Raw genomic sequence first — 16,608 nt, 5'->3', positions numbered from 1 at the left:
TTGTTCTGAATAGCTCTGAGTTGGCAAATGAGCCTTTTTCTTTTTCATTGTGTTTGGCTTTGTGTTGAGATGGGAGTGTTACACTAAGTCTCTGCAGATTCCTCTTTTGTTGAGGTCCTGCCATATGAACAGCTTGCCCCTGGCTTGCTTGCTGCTTCTCCACTCTCTACCCTACAACTGAAATACTTAAAAACTAAATCCAAAGGGAAACTTAAACCAACCATTTTATTCAATTATTGTAGTAACCTAGAAAAAGTGAAGCATTACATTGTAAATGGTATTTCTGAACATGTATCGGTCTACATTGGGTAGGTCTATGAAGGCACTTAGAAGAACCAACAAGCATGAACAGACCAATTCTAGCATATTCTTCTAATATAAATACTAAAAGACATGCATTGAGGCAGTGGTGAAAACGCAAGAGTTGTCTTCTGGAAAATCTTCAATGCCTTTGCCACATCACGTAACTGTTCTGCACACTGTTGGAGCACACATGGTCTCTATCTTCAGGGCTGTACATTACTTAGACCCAGCAAATACTGCATCCAAAGCTCCCTGTAGGCCCTTATTTTTTTGGCTTAAAGGACTGTTGGTCAGATTGTCAAAAATGAATCCATTCTTTGTCTAATAAAATTAATCATTTGAATAAGAAACTACATTTTAAGTTTGCTTGCCTAAGATCCACAGGACCATTTTTATTTTTTTTGGTAATATATTGATGTTTTCCACTTAAAAAAATACAGTAGTAAAGACTTGAGGTATCACTTCAAACAATACTAAGTAATCTTTTGTAGAAAAGTAGCTTGCTTCATTGGCCTTCGTTAAGGGTTTCTCCCCTCTTAGTTGTGTGCAGTGACAGTTTTCTGGGTCTGAAGTTCTTTTGGGTGCAAAGATGGTTGTTTCTCGAAATAGCAGTTACTATTTCCTGGCTGCAGAGAGAAATGGGTATCTTTAGCACATCAAGCACACAGCAGCTGTTTGTTAGACAATCAAGGGTGGGTGGGTTTTGTGGTAGGTTTTACCTCCAGGGCAGTAGGGATAAACTGCAGTTATTCCATAGAGATGTGATCGCTGCTCTGGAAGATACTCATCAGTAAAGGAGCCAGTTTCCTTATCAACAGCTATCACACCATCCCTGGTGATAAGGGGGAGAAGTGCTTTACTCACCTATGAAACTTGGTTTTTTTCCCCCCATCTATATACATTTAGGAACAGAGGCAGCTCAAAAGATTGGTCTGAACACTTGCAGAACAAGGGGAAATTAATTTCCCCCATAAAATCTACATCTACTTTGTTCAGTGTCTCTTTTTGGTGATCCAGTCACACAGATGGCCTTCCAAGGAGAGATTATCTCCCTGAAGAGTCTCCTGCAAGCATGACAAGCACTTAAGCGTTTGTTGTAATTGCTATGGTTGGATCGAAGTTTTGAGAGCTTCCAGCTGGAGTGGGAATAGAGGCGAGTTCCTGATGCTGAAGGCCTTGGGTGGTGGGGGGGAAGGGAACAACTGAGGACAGAATATTTTCTTTGACTTAATCTGGATTCAGAAATGTGCCAAGCTTTAGTTAAAAACAACAACAAACCCAACCACTATTTCTGTCCCTCCTGGGAAGCTGGGGTTGCTCCTAAACAACTTCTGCACTGAGATTTACAAGCGGGTGTTGATGAACGCGGCACTGCAGGAGACACTGAGTGTGCTCTGGTGAGGTTCCAGGACTTGGGGACCAGGGAGCAAGCTGGGGATATGTTTCATTTCCCCCCACTCTGGCTCAAAGGCCCTCCAAGCTGCTCACTAGCACAGCTCCACAGGGAGTATGGAACCTGGCTCCTGGCCACTTCGGGGAGCAGAGCCCTAGGAAATTCTCCTCAGCATTGCCAGCTGTGGGAGGGAGGGGGTTTTCTTTCCTTACCGTCTCCAGTCCGTATGGTAGAAGTGATTGGCGTAACTGATGATGCTGAAGGGGTAGTTGAGGTTGTTCTGTATGACACGCCGACCCGTGCCATCAGGGAATGTGCACTCCAGATGCTTTGTTCCTTTTCAAACACAGGACAGTTACTAGGCCACAAAAATAACCCCACCAAGCATGTTCTTTGTATTCACTGAATTTTGAAACAGCTTTTCAGCCTAAGGGTGTAGAAGCAGCTTATGCTGTGAGCCCCACTGACCCCGTTACACAGGGGCAGTTTGGGGCAGGACAGTGGAAGGGTGCAGAGAAGCCCACAGGTAGCAATAGGCTGAAGACGTAAGACATACACAGAATTACAGAACGGTTTGGGTTGGAAGGGACCTTAAAGACCATCCAGTTCCAACCCTCTTTCACAGGCAGGGTCACCTTCCACTAGACCAGGTTGCTCCAAGCTCTGTCCAACCTGGCCTTGAACACTGCCAGGGATGGAGCAGCCACAGCTTCTCTGGGCAACCTGTGCCAGTGCCTCACCACCCTTACAGGGAAGAACTTCTTCTAATATCTAACCTAAATCTCCCCTCTTTTAGTTTAAAGCCATTCCTCCTTGTCCTACCCTTACTTGCATTTATACATAGCTGGATTTCCCCTCGAGGTTTGATATGTCTTGGTCTGATCCATCCTGGGTGAAGAAGTTACCTGCATCTGCCCAACAGAGCAGCTTGGAGAAGGGGTCGAAGGTCAGGCCGTTGGGCAGGCCAATGTCCTTATTCACCAGGACCCTCCTGTTGGCTCCATTGACAGTGGATGTTTCAATTTTGGGTGCCTCACGATTCCAGTCCGTCCAGTAAAGGTTGCTTGGGAAAAAAAGTACATCATGAACAATCAGATACACAAAAGGAGTTGTAGGAGATGAGGAGCTTTCTCTTTGTTACTGGCTCTCTTGAAGAGAGGCCAGGTTTTCCCCTTAACAGTGCCTGAAATCTTTATTTGATTTGAAAAAAATCTCTAACAGAAAACCAGAATAATGTCAAACATGTTTACGGCGCAAACTGTGGCTCCTACATGAGGGCAAGTCTTAGGAGTAGCACAGTTTGTATCACTACAGCACCCTAGAGGCACAGCTTGTGTTTTCGAACACCAGGCGTGTTTCAAAGCGTTCACAAATAATGCACATCCTGATGCTGAAACAGCAGGTTTAGCCAGATCCTGAATTATTCAGTGAAAGAGGGGGTGGGGAACAGAGCCAGTCCCTCCTGTGGGTGTGCAATGTAGGATGGGTCCTTGGCACCCCACCGAGTGTCCAGCTCTTACACCTTGCAAAGCCCTGTGTGCAAATCCGCGCTGCTGCTCACCCTCGGACAGGGTCCACTGCGATGGCCCGGGGATTGACGAGGTCTGTGTCGAAGAGCACTCGCCGCTCAGAGCCATCCAGCCGGGCTCTCTCGATCTTATCCAGGCCGCTGTCAGTCCAGAACATGGCTCGGCGCAGGTGGTCCACTGCCAGCCCCTCGGGGCTGATGAGTCCTGCCAGAGGGATGGGCATGGTCAGAGCTGCTCCTGGACCCGTCACAGCGTCCTGACCCAAAGCTAAAGGATGTGAGGGCGCAGTGGGGAACCCCAAACCTGTGATGGGCACAGGCAGGCATGAGCCCTCTGCTGTGGCTTTGGGCAGGTTTGGGTGATGGGAGCACACCTGAGTTGATGATGGTCTCTGGTTCAGCACCTGGCTCCAGACTTGCCCGGCTTATGGTCCGTCCGGCCACATCGGTCCAATAGATAGTCTTCTCCCGGCAGTCATAGTCGATCCCCACCACGATGGAGCCCTGCCAGGGTTGGGAGAGGGACACACAGTGAAATCCTGCCTGGACCACAGCCAAGAGCCTCATCCTTATCCCACCAGCCAGCACTGAGAGCTGCCCAGTGCACTGTGAGATGGAGCAATAGGGAATGACACTTCAGATCCCTTTTCCCTGGCAAACCCACCACTCATGAGCTCCTACTGCACACCCCCCAGCTGAATGCTGCAGCAGAGGTTTTTAGGCCAGCTGTGGCAGGCACATACCCACATCCAAATGGGTTTGAAACCCTTTGGCTCAGGGAGAGACTGCTCCAACAGTGAAGCCAGCCCAAGGAATGACCTTTAGGATGGGGAAAGGGAATGCTTGGCGAGGTGTTTCAGTTCCCCAGGGTGCAGGGAGGGTCATGGCCCAGCTTCCAGCATTCCTCTCCCTCAGTCTGGCTTGGATGGAGATGCACATGGCCATGCTCCAAGAGGAGTCCAAGGAAGGGAAAAGGCAACTTTGCAGTAGAGACGTGCAGGATGGAAGCCTGGGGCCGGTGACCAAAGGCCAAGGGACCTCTGCAAGCACCCATGCTCCTTCCCTGTGCAGGCACCCCACATCTGTGACCTGTCCGTCTGCTCAGGGATGGCTGGAGGAAGAGGTGAGAGCACTCCTACTCCCTCCCAGTGCCACAGCAGCCAGCACAACCAATGTCCCACAAACCAACATCAACCTTCAATCAGCCTCAGACCATCAGAGTGCAGACAGAAGTGGTCCAGAGAGATGTGAAACACATCAGCCTGTTCCTAACTCCCTCCAGTGGTCCTGCACCCCAGACCCAATGCTGGAGATACTGTACGTGCAGGGAGAGCAGGGTCTTCGCCGCCTCCTTCTGCAGGTGCGTGCCGTTGAGCGGGAGGTAGCCAATTTGCTGTCCCTGAGCGTAGAGCAGAAACGTCCCTGTGGCTGGTGGGGACACATCCGGCCGGGGCGAGGGCCGGACACTGGGCGGTGCGACACTGGGGAGACCTGGCACATAAACAGGGGGGGACAGGGAGAAAGAGCATTGGCCCCATGGCTCGGTACCTGAGCAGGAACGGGGTGCAGCACTGAGAGCCCGTGCTCTGCTAAGTCGGGGGGGGGGGTCATGTTTGGGGTGCTCAGCTCTTACATGGCGGGGTGCTGCCAGGCTCCGAGCGCGTGCCCTGGATCTCCCTGCCGCTCTCGTCCACGCACCAGCAGTACCCGCTGTCCCCATGGCACTGCAGCGGGGTGAAGTTGCCCTCCACGTCGCACTGTGGCACATACTGGTCACTGCGGGGGCTGCCCCCGTAGTGCTCCAGCAAGCTCTGCCGCCAGCGCTCACACATGGTGGGGGGCCGCTCTGTGGAGCCTGCACAGGAAGGGCAACAGTCACCCCCTGTGAGGGACCCCATGTGCAAGCCTGGGGGGACTCAGGGCTTTGCCAGAGGCCCTGGTCCCCCTCTCCTTGCTGGGTGCCCCTCCATGGTGGGGTGCTGCAGCACTGACCTGGGGTCCCGCAGCGAGGCGGTGTGCTGCCCGGTGCCGTACGCGTGCCTGCGATCTCCTGCCCTGACGCATCCACACACCAGCAGTGCCCGGTGCTGCTGTGGCACTGCAGGGGCCGGTACCGACCTTCCTCGTCACACTGGGGCACATGCCCATTGCCCACAGGTGAGGGTCCTGGTGGCACCTCCCGTGGGTACAGCCGTGCATGTTCACAGGGGGTCAGCTGCTGGACGGACTCTGCTGGCAGCAAACACCCCTTGAGGCTTAGGGGGTGCCATGCAGCTCCCCTGCACCCACTTGGCACCTGGGTTTGGCCCTGCTTCTCCCATGGCTGCAGGTGCTGGGTGATGCTCTGCTGGCACCACTTGGCCTCCCTCCTTGTGCTGGAGCTGCCCTTCTCCAGGCCCCTCACCAGCCCGTGGCTGTCACCTCCATTGCAAGATGACACAGAAGGTGCCCCAATGGCCACTGCTACTATAACTCCATGGGCCAGGATGCCCTAAAGACCCAAGAGCCCCCTGATGTTCCCAACCACCCATTCAGCAGCACCCACACCTAGGCCATAACAGTGAAGCCCCCAGCTCAGTGGTTGAGCAGAGGATCACCTCCTCTCTCTTCAGCCCCACTGTCCCCACTCTGCAGGTAGGTGGGGACAAAGTTCTGCAGCCATGTGAGATGGGCAGGGACAGGCAGGGCTCTTCCTGTTCCAGCACTTTCCCAACACCTTCTGTTACAGAGCACAACAGCAGCCAGTGCTGCGAGATGCTTCCCACCAGCTGGGTGCCCACTGATCCCTTTGGGATGCCAACGAGATGCAGAAGGACCCAACCCTCCTTCCCCTCACCCGTCACGGGGAAGCACTGACCTGGGGTCCCGCAGCGAGGCGGTGTGCTGCCCGGTGCTGTACGCGTGCCTGCAATCTCCTGCCCCGCAGCATCCACACACCAGCAGTGCCCGGTGCTGCTGTGGCACTGCAGGGGCCGGTACCGACCCTCCTCGTCACACTGGGGCACATGCCCATTGCTCACAGGTGAGGGTCCTGGTGGCACCTCCCGCGGGTACAGCTGCTCGTGCTGGCAGGGTGTCAGCCGCTGTGTGCTCCCTTCCAATGCCGGGACAGCCAAAACAACAACAGAGTGAGGACACAAGAAGTTGCCTGAGGCAGAGCTGGGGGTATGGGGCCAGCCAGATAGCCTTACCATGAGAGCACTGGAAACCATCACCCTCATAGCCCGGATGGCACCGGCAGGAGAAGGAACCCTGAGTGTTGTAGCAGACAGCGGCTGGGTGACATGGGTTTTCGGCACACTCATCCACATCTGTGCATGGGGAAGATGAGGATCAGCCGGGACAGGGCACCCCGGCAGCCGTGCAGTACAGGCACCCTGCGGTCCCCCCTGCACCCCATACCGGAGCAGCTGATGCCATCACCAGTGTACCCAGGGAGGCACTCGCAGGCGGGCTGGCCCCCGGCGCGGATCAGGCAGCGTGCTCGGTCCCCTGGCGCACATGGGTGGCTCCCATCCTCGCAGGGGTTGCTCGCTGGTGCCAGCACTGCGGGGATAGGAGGTGAGGGTGGCTGGGGCAAGGCCCACGGGGCACAGGGGTGGGGTAACCCCAAACCGCAGGGCTGGCACTTACACACACACCCCTGCCCGTCCTCTGCCAGCCGGTACCCGCTGTGGCACTCGCACCGGTAGCTGCCTGGCCCATTCAGGCAGACAGTGAAGGGCCCGCACTGGCTCAGGCCCTCTGCGCACTCATCCACATCTAGAGAAAGGGGGAGACACCACCAGCAGTGGTGGAACACCCCCATTTTGGGGTCTGGCTGCTCCTGGCCTGGGGTGGGATGTCCTGCCCCAAGCTGCCCATCTCACATCTGCCACTTTCTCCATCTCCACAACACTCCCCATGTGTCCCCCGCAGCCTCCCATCACCCTCCTTCAGTTTCCCCCCATGAATCATCCATATCCTTGGTGCAGCTCTTGAGACTGTAGGTGCTGTGGCACCGCTTGACACCCCGAATGGCAGTGGCCACCACAGTGTCCCCTGAGGGACAGGATGCACCAGCCACCCCTTGCACCCACCCACAGCCCCACTCACCTCGGCAACCCCGTCCATCACTGTGGTAGCCAGCTGCGCACCCACACGTGTACTCCATCCCTGTGCCGGGCTGACAGCGTGCTGTTGCCTCACATGTGTGTGTACTGTCATGGCAGGGGTTCACTGGGGAATTCTCAGCATTGTCTGCAGGGGAGGTGGGTGTTAATGGGGCAGGAAAAAGATCTGGGGGATGTGGGGTTCCCACTCCTCCCTGGCATGGGCATCACTGCCTTGCCACAGCACCCTTGACCCATGCAGAGCCCTTGTGGCTGCAGGCCCCCAGTGCCAAAAGAATCCAGTCTCCTTTGGCTGTTTAGGGGCAAAGTGAGCAGTGGCTGGCACCCTGGGGTCAGCACCTCGGGGGGGTGATGGAGCTCACCTCCTGCTGAGCCGATGTGGGCAGCGAGTGCATAGCGCAGGACGTGCTCCTGGCTGTCATAGAGGGTGAAGGCGCGTGCCACACTCAGGCGCTGCCGGGCGAGCAGGCGGGTGTGCGGGCAGCCGGCAAAGGTGATGTTCTGCCGCAGGCGGTAGGACAAGGTCTGGTTGGCGGTGCCCGAAACCAGGACGTACTCCCGTTGAGCAGAGGATGTCACAGCTGCTTGACGGCAAGAGAAACCCCATCGTATGTGGGCAAGCAGGCTTCAGCAGAGATGCTTCTTGGATTTTGGGAACCGCACTGGGAACGGGGTGGTTTTGGGGTGCTCCAAGCAGGGCACACAGGGATGGCGCTTGAGAAACTAAACCCGGGGTTGAGCATGGGCTCTTACCTGAGCTGGAGTAGTGGTAGAGCTCCTTGTAGGGAGCGATGTGGACAGTGGTGTTCTCCTGGAGAAATGGCACCTGGCCCTGGATGTGTGTCTTAAGGCTTAAGTAATTGTCTGCCCCCAGGCCCTCAGCTGTCTGAGTGATGTGGACTGTCTCCTCCCCAGGGTAGAAGGTCACCTCCAGGTTCTGGGTGAACTCGGCACCTGAACAGGAGAAGGGAACAGGCAGCATTCAGATGTAGGATTTTTAGGGAATACATGCCCAAAGCTTCCCTGCTCCTCTGGTACACCCGTGAGGGCTCACAGCAGGGAGGTGACTGCCAGCTGAGCCTGAGGAGGTGATCGGAGGAGCCATGGGGCTGCCCCGAACCCACAGCTCTCACTACCTGCCCCACGCCACACATCACCCCAGATCTGAGCAACCCACCCCATCGCAAGCCATGTTCCTCAAAGCAGAGGGACTCCATGGTGCATCCCAGGTCCCTGCTCACCAGTGATGCTGAAGCCATTCTCGGAGCTGGGTTCCTCCAGGGCAAAGAGCCATGCGAAGAGCCCGCCGATGGGCAGGAGGGGCAGGAGGGCGCGGGCAGCGGGCTGGGGCACCCCGCTGATGGCTGTGTAGGTTCGGCCATCACTGCCCACGATGTATGCGTGCAGGTCGACGTCCTGGAAGCGGACGGACGCCTGTCCCACCGTCAGGCTCCCGCTCACCTTCCCGTTGAGGCGATGCACAGCCCCTGGGTAGGGAGATGGGCACCCCTGGCAGTGGCCACCCTGGCACAGGATGCCCGTCCCCACCACTGCCCCACATACCTTCAGGCAGGCACTGCCGGCCATTGCCATAGTAGGTGGCCCGGCAGTGGCAGCAGACACCGGTGGCGTAGTCAGTGCAGAAGGCGTGCGGGGAGCAGCGCTCGTGGTGCTGGGCACATGTCTCTCTGCTGGCTGCGCTGTAGGTGAACACTAGGGCCAAGGGGAAAGGGTTGGGGACATGGTGAGAAAGCCACCCCTCATAGGGGGTGGGCACCTTGCCTCTTTAACCCAAAACCACCGTCAACACTGTTGGGAGACAGGCCAGCTGGTGACCCCCAAAAGAGCTTCCCAGGATGCACAGGGAAGGCTGAGGGGGTTGAACCTGTTGCCTGATTTCAGGCAGCTCTGACAGAACGTGAGAGATCGAGTTCCTGCTTATTTCTGGGAGACAGCAGCCCAGAGACGGGGCTTTGCTCCTGCAGGCACACGCCACAGTGGCTCTCCAGCCCACTCAGCAGCGGTGGGGGCACAGGGCCAGCCCTGGCCCCATGCCAGGACCTGTCCCCTGAGCTTCCTGTGCTCCAAGCTTCCCTCCTCACAATGTGGGGCAGAGCAGCAGCAAACCCAGCAGGCAGGGATGTACGGCGGACAGGGACATATAGCTCCGGCAGCCCCTTGGCAGCAGGATTTGGCTGGGAGGAAAGGAGCTAGAAGGGCAGCAGCTTTGGAGGGGCAGTGCCAGCCCACACTACCTCCAGCCCCAGCTGCTTGGGAAGAGATGAGCTTGCAGCAAAGAGGCGTTTTTTAGGGAGCCACCGGCCATGAGATGTCCCCACTCGGTCATCGGAGGGGCTGTGTCCACTCACCATCAGGGTTAAAATGCACGTCTTCCTCAACACCGACACCATGATGCCCAGAGCTGTAGGAAGAGGGGTTGGCAGAGTAGCTCTGCTGGGCACTGCCATCCACATTGGGGTGCAGCCGGCGGCTCTGCTCCTGCCCCAGGGATGCAGGCAGCCCCTTGGGGACAATGCCCTGCAGTGTGGGGGCACGGGGTCCATGGTCAGGATGCAAGGTGTCCGAGCTGTGCTGTGCCGGCAGCTCCATGGATTTGTGGTCAGCACGGCTGTAGTGGTCGGCACGGCTGTAGAGTGTGCGGGTGTAGTCGGCACTGCTGGATGCATGGCGTACAGGCACAGCTCCTGGCTCCACATGCTCTAGTGGTGCCACACTGCCCACGTGGAAGACCCACACGCCTGGTACGCCCGTGTTGCTCTCCCTGCAGAACAGCAGCACACAAACACATCCATCACAGCCATGGTGGAAAACCCACCCCGAAGGTACCGGCCCTGCTTCACACCACCCCTCCCAGGATCACAAGCACAGCTCCCAAAAAGCTTCTGTGCACATGGAGCTGAGCCCCCCACCTCAGCCCATCACCCCAGACTGCGTCCCTCCTTCTTCCAGCCTTCCAAAGGCTCTGAGGGCTGGGAGAAGGTGACCCCAGTCCCCCTGCCCACCCCACACGGCCCCCAGATACCACGCACCGCTCCAGGTTCCGCAGAGCCGGCTCGCTGCTGGCCAGGCTGTGGAAGAGCCCATCCCTCTTCGGGTCATCGCCATCCCCCCAGCTGAAGCCCACCCTGGCCGGCAGCTCCAGCTGGACGTTGTACGACTCCTTGGGCCGCGTCCCCAGGAACTGGAGGCCGCCCTCAGGGTAGAGGAAGATGGCATAGGTGTCCTCATCATTGTAGGCTATGACTGCCTGGAAGGTGTTGAGCTGCCAAAGGGACAGCAGGACAGACAGACGTCAGGGAGGGGCAGGATGCCAGCAGAGGACTGAGACAGGGAAGGGGACCAGGGATGTGAAAGGCAGTTCCCCACACACCACATTGCATACAAGTGTCCCGAAAGAGCCCTTTATCAGCCTGCAGAGAGACCTCCTGGGCAAGGGCAGGAGCAGGGGCTGCTTGCACATGGCCAAACCCCAGTGCGATGTGCTGGGAAGGACACTTATCATCCTCCACAAGAGCCCATGACAGAGCCAGGCCACCCCCTCTCAGCTGCATCAGTGCAGGGGTGTCCCTTGGAACTGTCACCAGGGAGGTGACAGCCCTGTACCATGATGCCCAGAAGCATCCCTGGCCATGTAACCCATGCACCAGGCTGGTGCACTGCAGCTTCCTTACTCCCATCCTCCACCTCCTATCCTGCCCCTGACACCAGCAGCCCCTCTCCATCTCATCAGCATCAGAGGAAAACCTGCATCCCTCCCCCCGCTTCCCTCGAGAACAATTTTAGCTTGGTTTCCTCAGGAAAAAACATGCATGTGCTCCCGCCTTCCCCACACCCATACATCCCGCTATAGGCACACTGGCTGCCTGCCGTGCCAGCCCTGTGAGCCTTGGGGCCACGCCAGCCCTGAGTGAGGCTGTGCCAGGGAGTGGGACCACAGCAATAACCCATGGGTGGACAGGCTGCAGTGAGCACAACCCTCATGAGCCACATCGTGGTCACCCCAAATGAGGGGAAACCAATGCTTACAGCATTTGGACCAACCCCCCACTCCACATCGGTCCTGCTCTCTGATTCAATAAATATAAGCACATAGCAGCAGCAGCCCTTCCCCATGAGCTGCAGGGAGCAGCAAGCAGGGAATGTGCCTGAGTAAAGGAAAAATGATTAAAATCCCATTTTCACCCCCAGAGCAGCAGGTACGGGAGTGGGGGCTCCCCCCCACATCACCCCCCAGCCCAACCCTGCCTGTCCTTGCAGCACCAGCCCCAGTTTTGGGGTGTGGGGCCCCCAGGGCATCGCAAGGCTTCCTGGCAGCCCCGCAGGATATAAAGAGCCTTGTTGTGTGCGTCGCACACTTGGGCATTCAGAGACCCCGTGCAAAGGCGGCCAAGAGCTGGGGGGGACAATCCCCCCCTTGGGGCTGGATTCCTCCCCCACGCAGCCAAATTGCAGCGGCAGCTGCAGGGCTCATTTTGCCTTGTGGTGGGCAGTAAGGGGGGAACCAGGGGGTGACTCTGATGTTCTGGCACTGTGGGATGCAGGGCAAAGACAGGGAGGTCAGGCCCCAGTTTGTGGCTGACTGCTCCCGGCAAAGAGCTACAAAGGGCAAATTCCAGCCCAAAGGGCAAGTTTTGCTCCTGCAGAAGAGGGGTCAGCTCTTGCCCTGCTCCCGCAGCCCTGGCAAGTGTCACTGCAGGGAGTAGGAGCATGATCTTAAGGTCCTTTCCAACCCTAACCATTCCATGGGCCTATGTCCCCAAGGAAGGGGATGGGGGAGCCTCTAACCCCCCAGGCTTAACCCAGGTTTCTGCTTGTGATGCTCAAAAAAAGATGAGTGGCTACTTTCCAAAGCAGGAAGTACAGGCTTCGAAGTCAGTCCTTGTTCTGAGCAGCAGGAAGGCAGATTTCAATAAATGGCATGTTGGGTAAGAAAAAAGTGGTTTGGGGGGACCTTTCTAGCAGTTTTTTAGCTTTTTAGCTAAGAGGGGATTCAGCAAAGGATGGGCACAAGCTGCATTTCAGTGGGTCTTGAATGAAGCCTTCCCTTTCCTTGCTTCCAAGCAAGACCAGTTTCCTTTTAAAACCCGAACCAAATTCTCAGAGAGGAAAAACAACAATCAGGAAGAGGAGGCTGCATTTTTGATGGCTGCAAGGTCGCTGCGAGGCCCCTGATGGCATCTCTTCAGCTGCTTTCCCAAGTTTTAAATTAGAGGAAAAAATGTGCGTTGTTTCCTTCCAAACCTCGTTTTCTTCCCTGCTTGGCTTCACTCTCAGCAACCCGCTACCAAAGGGCCCCGGAGCAGGGGGGATAGCGGCAGGGACAGCTCCTGGTGGCTTGTGGGGATGTGGTGGCTGTTGATGGGCTTTGGGTTCAGCCCAAAGCGGCGAGAGCCCATCACCCATGGCACAGCTCCTGGTGCTCATCACAGGAGTTTTCCTCTTGCAGCTCTTCGCATTCAGCTTGTTTCAAAAAGCCCATCCTGCCAGCAGAGCATCACCGTCACCTCTTCAGCACGTCATCAGCCTAAGGTGACAGTTCATGCCCCAGCAGCAGCTCCATGGTTTTCAGGGAAAGGCAGCGCTGGAGGTCCACCCACCAAGAGGTTTATCAGCCCATGAGAGGAGAGCACAGGTCATCTCCCGACCTGGTGAACACATACAAGCTCGTTTTCCAGACACAAAAATCAACCCACAGTGGAAACTCTGAAGCTGGTTCCTCACCAGCAGTGTTATCAACCTGCAGGCAGAAGGAAGGAGCAGCCCCAAGCCACCAGAAGCAAGATGGGTGAACCACCAGCTGCCCCTGGCCCAACTATGCCCTGCAAATCCAGAGCCACTGGCACTGTAAGCAGGGAAAAGCCTGAGCAGTTTCAACCATGGAGTTGAAGGCAACCTCTAAACCTCTTCTGCCCATCAGCAAAGCTGACAGATCCACCACTGCTGCAGCTCTGAACAGAGGAGAAGCTCCATGTCTTCCCCAGTGTTCATCCAAGGCTGGATCCACCATCCAGCTGCCCAGAAAGATGCAACAGCATTTTGGGTGCTACACAAGGAAGACTTATCCTCCCATGACAGGTAAGGATGGGTGTCCAACCTCAGCCTATTGACCTCACCTTCCTGGAGGGCTCGGTGTCCTGTGAGAGCTCCTGGTAGGCTCCCACGTCCTCCCAGGTGGCGATAAATGCATTGGTTGGCAAGAAGGAGCCGGTGGTGTGGGGGAACCCAGCCTGGATATAGCCCACAGTCTGGTCCAGCACGTCCGGAGAGTTGTCTTGCCGATAGTAGATGTTCCCTCTGTCTCCGGAGGTGTCGAGGTCAGCCAGGAAGGGAGCAATGACAGGGAAGTCTGTGGGGAAATCATCATCCACGTACTGCGTCTCCCTGGGGAAATCCTGGGTGGAGATGACCCCGTTGGTCCCCACCTGCAGAGAGAGCATTGCAGGGTGCTCAGGGGCAGCAGAGGCACCTCAGCCACTGTCTCCCTGCCATGTCCCTCCCTCCCTGCTGGAGCAGGGCACAGGGCTGAGGGCCCTAAGGCCGCGTGGCCCCATCCGCCCAGGGAAAAAAACAAAGACCCCGGGCTTTTCCATCCCCCAAAGAGCTGCAGCTCAGGGGCTGCCCCAGCTGCAGCCACGGGGAACAGCTGCAAAAGAGAAAGCCCTCTTGTTCCTCTGCAGCCAGACACCGGGCATGAGGTGGCAGGAGCGCGGTGGAGGGGGGAAATAGATGGAGAAAAGGGATGCATGGAGGAAAGTCACGTGCGGTGGTGGAGGCAGCAAAGACACACATGGAAGGGTGGGGAGAAGCAGCAAGGGGAGATAGATGTCCAGGCTGGGGAGGACGGGGGTGAGCGGGAGGAGGGATGGAAAGACAGAGCGGTGAAGAGATGGGAAGAAGGAGAGATGGCGGGCCAGGGGCATGGAAAGGAATGTGGGAAGTTGGAGAGGCAAGGAGGGATGGAAGGAGGGAGGTATAGGGATGGGAAGTATGAGAAGATGGAGGGCAGAGGGAGATGATGGAGAGGAGGAAGGGGTCCGCGGGTAAGAAGGGCAGGGCCAGCCGGGACTCACGTAGAGGCGGCGGGCAGCGCGGCCGTAGAGGCGCGGGGCAGGGCGGAGCGGCACCCCGGGCGAGCTCTCGTCGTCGCCGGGCCGCAGCCGCGCATCGCCACGGGCTGGACCGTGCGGCAGCAGCCCCGGGCGGGGCAGGGCTGCCCCCACCGCCAGCGCCGCCGCCAGCACCGCCGCCAGCGCCCGCATCCCGCCGCCGCCGGCCCACGGGACACCCCCGACGGCGTCGACAGCACCCGACGGGGCGAGCCGGATCTGAGCGAGGGAGCAGCGCGGAGCGGACCCGACGGGGCAGCCCCGACCCGCCGGAGGGAACCGCTGCCGCCGCGGCCGGACGGGGCGCGCCGCCGGCGGGGCGGGTCCAGACCGCGGCCTCGCTGCCATTGGATCCCCCGGCCCCGGCCCCGACCAATAGGGTCTTTCCCCAAAATGCGCCTCGGGCTCAAGCCCACCTCCCACTGCCGCCAACCCCCCCCCCCCCCCCCCCCTCCTCCGGGCTGGGTACCGCGGTGGCATCCCGGGAGATGGGGAAACCTTCGTCCCCGGGGCCCTGCATCCCCCGCCGGGTGCGGCGCCCACGGAGCCAGGCCCGCAGCCAGTGGGGCAGGGGCCGGGACGTGGGCGAGAGGCCCTGGCTGCTCCTCACTCGCTCCCCTCGGATCCCGCTCCCTGGAGCCGGGCAGAAACGTGACTCCTTATCCCCAGGGGACCGAGGGGGGAATCCGGGGACACGACGACTGGAACAGCCACCCGGCCAAAATATGTCATGCAGCTCAACTGGCAAGCTGTCAGCGAGCAGATGCAGCCGTGGGCTCCCCACGCATACACGACAGCCTGGGCGCAGGATTGATGGAGTTTATCCACTCTCAAACCATCATCCCCACCCAGAGAGGTCGAGGACCCGAGGGGTTCCCTGCCTTTGGGTTGGGAGCACCCACAATGATGGAGAAAAGGACAAGCGCAGATCCAGGGACCTGGACTCACTGAGTACTCCTGGAAATCCAGTCTGGGAGCAGCCAAAAGCTCTGCTCTATCTTCCTGGAGCACTTCCCGCTTCCCTGGCTCCAGGCCAGTGTTCGTATCACATCTGTCCCAAAATGTATACATGCCCGAGGAATGCCAGATAATAAGGAGAGAAGTGTCAAACCCTGTAGGCTGACGAGAGAAATAAATCAGGGACACATTCATGGTATTCCTGGTAGGAATCTTCACAGGGGAAGCAGCTGGATGCCCACTGCCCCATCCCTGTTGCAGTGACAGGGATTTGTCACTGCAGCCCCGGTTCCCTCCTGCAAGCTGCCGCATGCCGGGCATCCTGGAAAGCAGCTCCCATCCGTGCCGGGGCAAAGCTCATTTGCAATCCTGTCTGTCCTGGCGAGTGTGGCCTTGGGGGCCACATCTGGACAGGCTGCACCCCCTTGGCTACAGTCAGCTGGCTGGCTCCGGACCTTGGAGGGAGACGCCTCGCCTGGCCATGGAAAATCATTAGGGCTTGGAGCAGGGCTCAGGCCAGCTGGATGCGGTCTGCAGCCTTCGAAGAGCTCTCCGTGCCAAGAAAATGGCTTTCATTTGAAGCTCAAACACCTCCAGGGGTCTCCAGGGAAATCAAGCACTGCAAGGAGCCTGCAGCCCCTCTGCCTGGGGAGACCCCAGCTGGAATGTCCCTCCCATGGGGAACAGAGGCATTTGGTTGCATCTCGGAGGTGGTGATGGGTGGGTGAGGACCAACAGACACAGCCTTGCTGCCCTTTTGGGATGCTCGAGGGCTACTGAAAAAACAAAAAGAGGCATCCCTGCAGGGATGGAAATGTTGTAGTTATAAATGTCTGGCTGCTGCAAGGGAAGGACCCGGGGGGATTTGATTTGCAAGCTGCTACAGCTGCTGTCCTCAGATATTTCTTTAAGACACTTATCTTCAAGTGCATTCTTTAAGGGATAAATTACCTTGGGTCTTCAAGGGAGGAGCTGCTGCCCCCATGAGTTCCCCACACCGAGTCAGCCAGTTCTGCCCCACACCTAGGAGAAAAGGGCCCCATGGGCCCCGAGGACCCTTTGCCATGTGGAAGGGGCAACTGCCAGGAATTCACCACAGGCTTTAAGATTCTAAAAATGCTTTTTACCACCCCCTCAGCAAAACTGGTACCAGTCAGTTAAAAAAAGAGGCAGCTGGGAAGAGCTGGA

At 57.7% G+C, this 16,608-nt stretch overlaps 1 protein-coding gene across 7 annotated transcripts; it reads right to left on the bottom strand.

Moving 5' to 3' along the window:
- Positions 1 to 206: 206 nt before the first annotated feature.
- NID2 (nidogen 2) lies at positions 207 to 14,736 on the bottom strand. Of its 7 annotated transcripts, none has more exons than XM_062618499.1 (22): positions 14,428 to 14,736; positions 13,471 to 13,779; positions 10,387 to 10,619; positions 9,706 to 10,118; positions 8,900 to 9,049; positions 8,578 to 8,823; positions 8,090 to 8,290; positions 7,699 to 7,920; positions 7,320 to 7,463; positions 6,858 to 6,986; positions 6,627 to 6,770; positions 6,416 to 6,535; positions 6,082 to 6,318; positions 5,217 to 5,456; positions 4,858 to 5,079; positions 4,546 to 4,715; positions 3,599 to 3,728; positions 3,258 to 3,429; positions 2,602 to 2,759; positions 1,909 to 2,032; positions 1,023 to 1,135; positions 207 to 929 (listed from the first exon to the last, which is right to left on the bottom strand). In XM_062618499.1, exons 1-22 carry the CDS (start codon positions 14,614 to 14,616, stop codon positions 919 to 921), a joined length of 4,077 nt encoding a protein of 1,358 aa, XP_062474483.1. In that variant the 5' UTR covers positions 14,617 to 14,736; the 3' UTR covers positions 207 to 918. The 7 variants fall into 7 exon arrangements, with proteins under 7 accessions (XP_062474483.1, XP_062474485.1, XP_062474484.1 ...); XM_062618501.1 differs by having other exon boundaries at positions 5,217 to 5,453; positions 14,428 to 14,735; XM_062618500.1 differs by having other exon boundaries at positions 7,699 to 7,917; positions 14,428 to 14,735.
- Between the last annotated feature and the right edge of the window lie 1,872 nt (positions 14,737 to 16,608).

Source organism: Pezoporus occidentalis, unplaced genomic scaffold, assembly GCF_034315485.1.
Source record: "Pezoporus occidentalis ecotype Australia unplaced genomic scaffold, CSIRO_AGI_Poc_V1 ctg200, whole genome shotgun sequence".
In the NCBI taxonomy this organism is placed as follows: domain Eukaryota; kingdom Metazoa; phylum Chordata; class Aves; order Psittaciformes; family Psittacidae; genus Pezoporus; species Pezoporus occidentalis.
The sequence above is the reverse complement of the archived record's forward strand: the minus strand, read 5'-3'. Positions and strand labels throughout refer to the sequence as shown.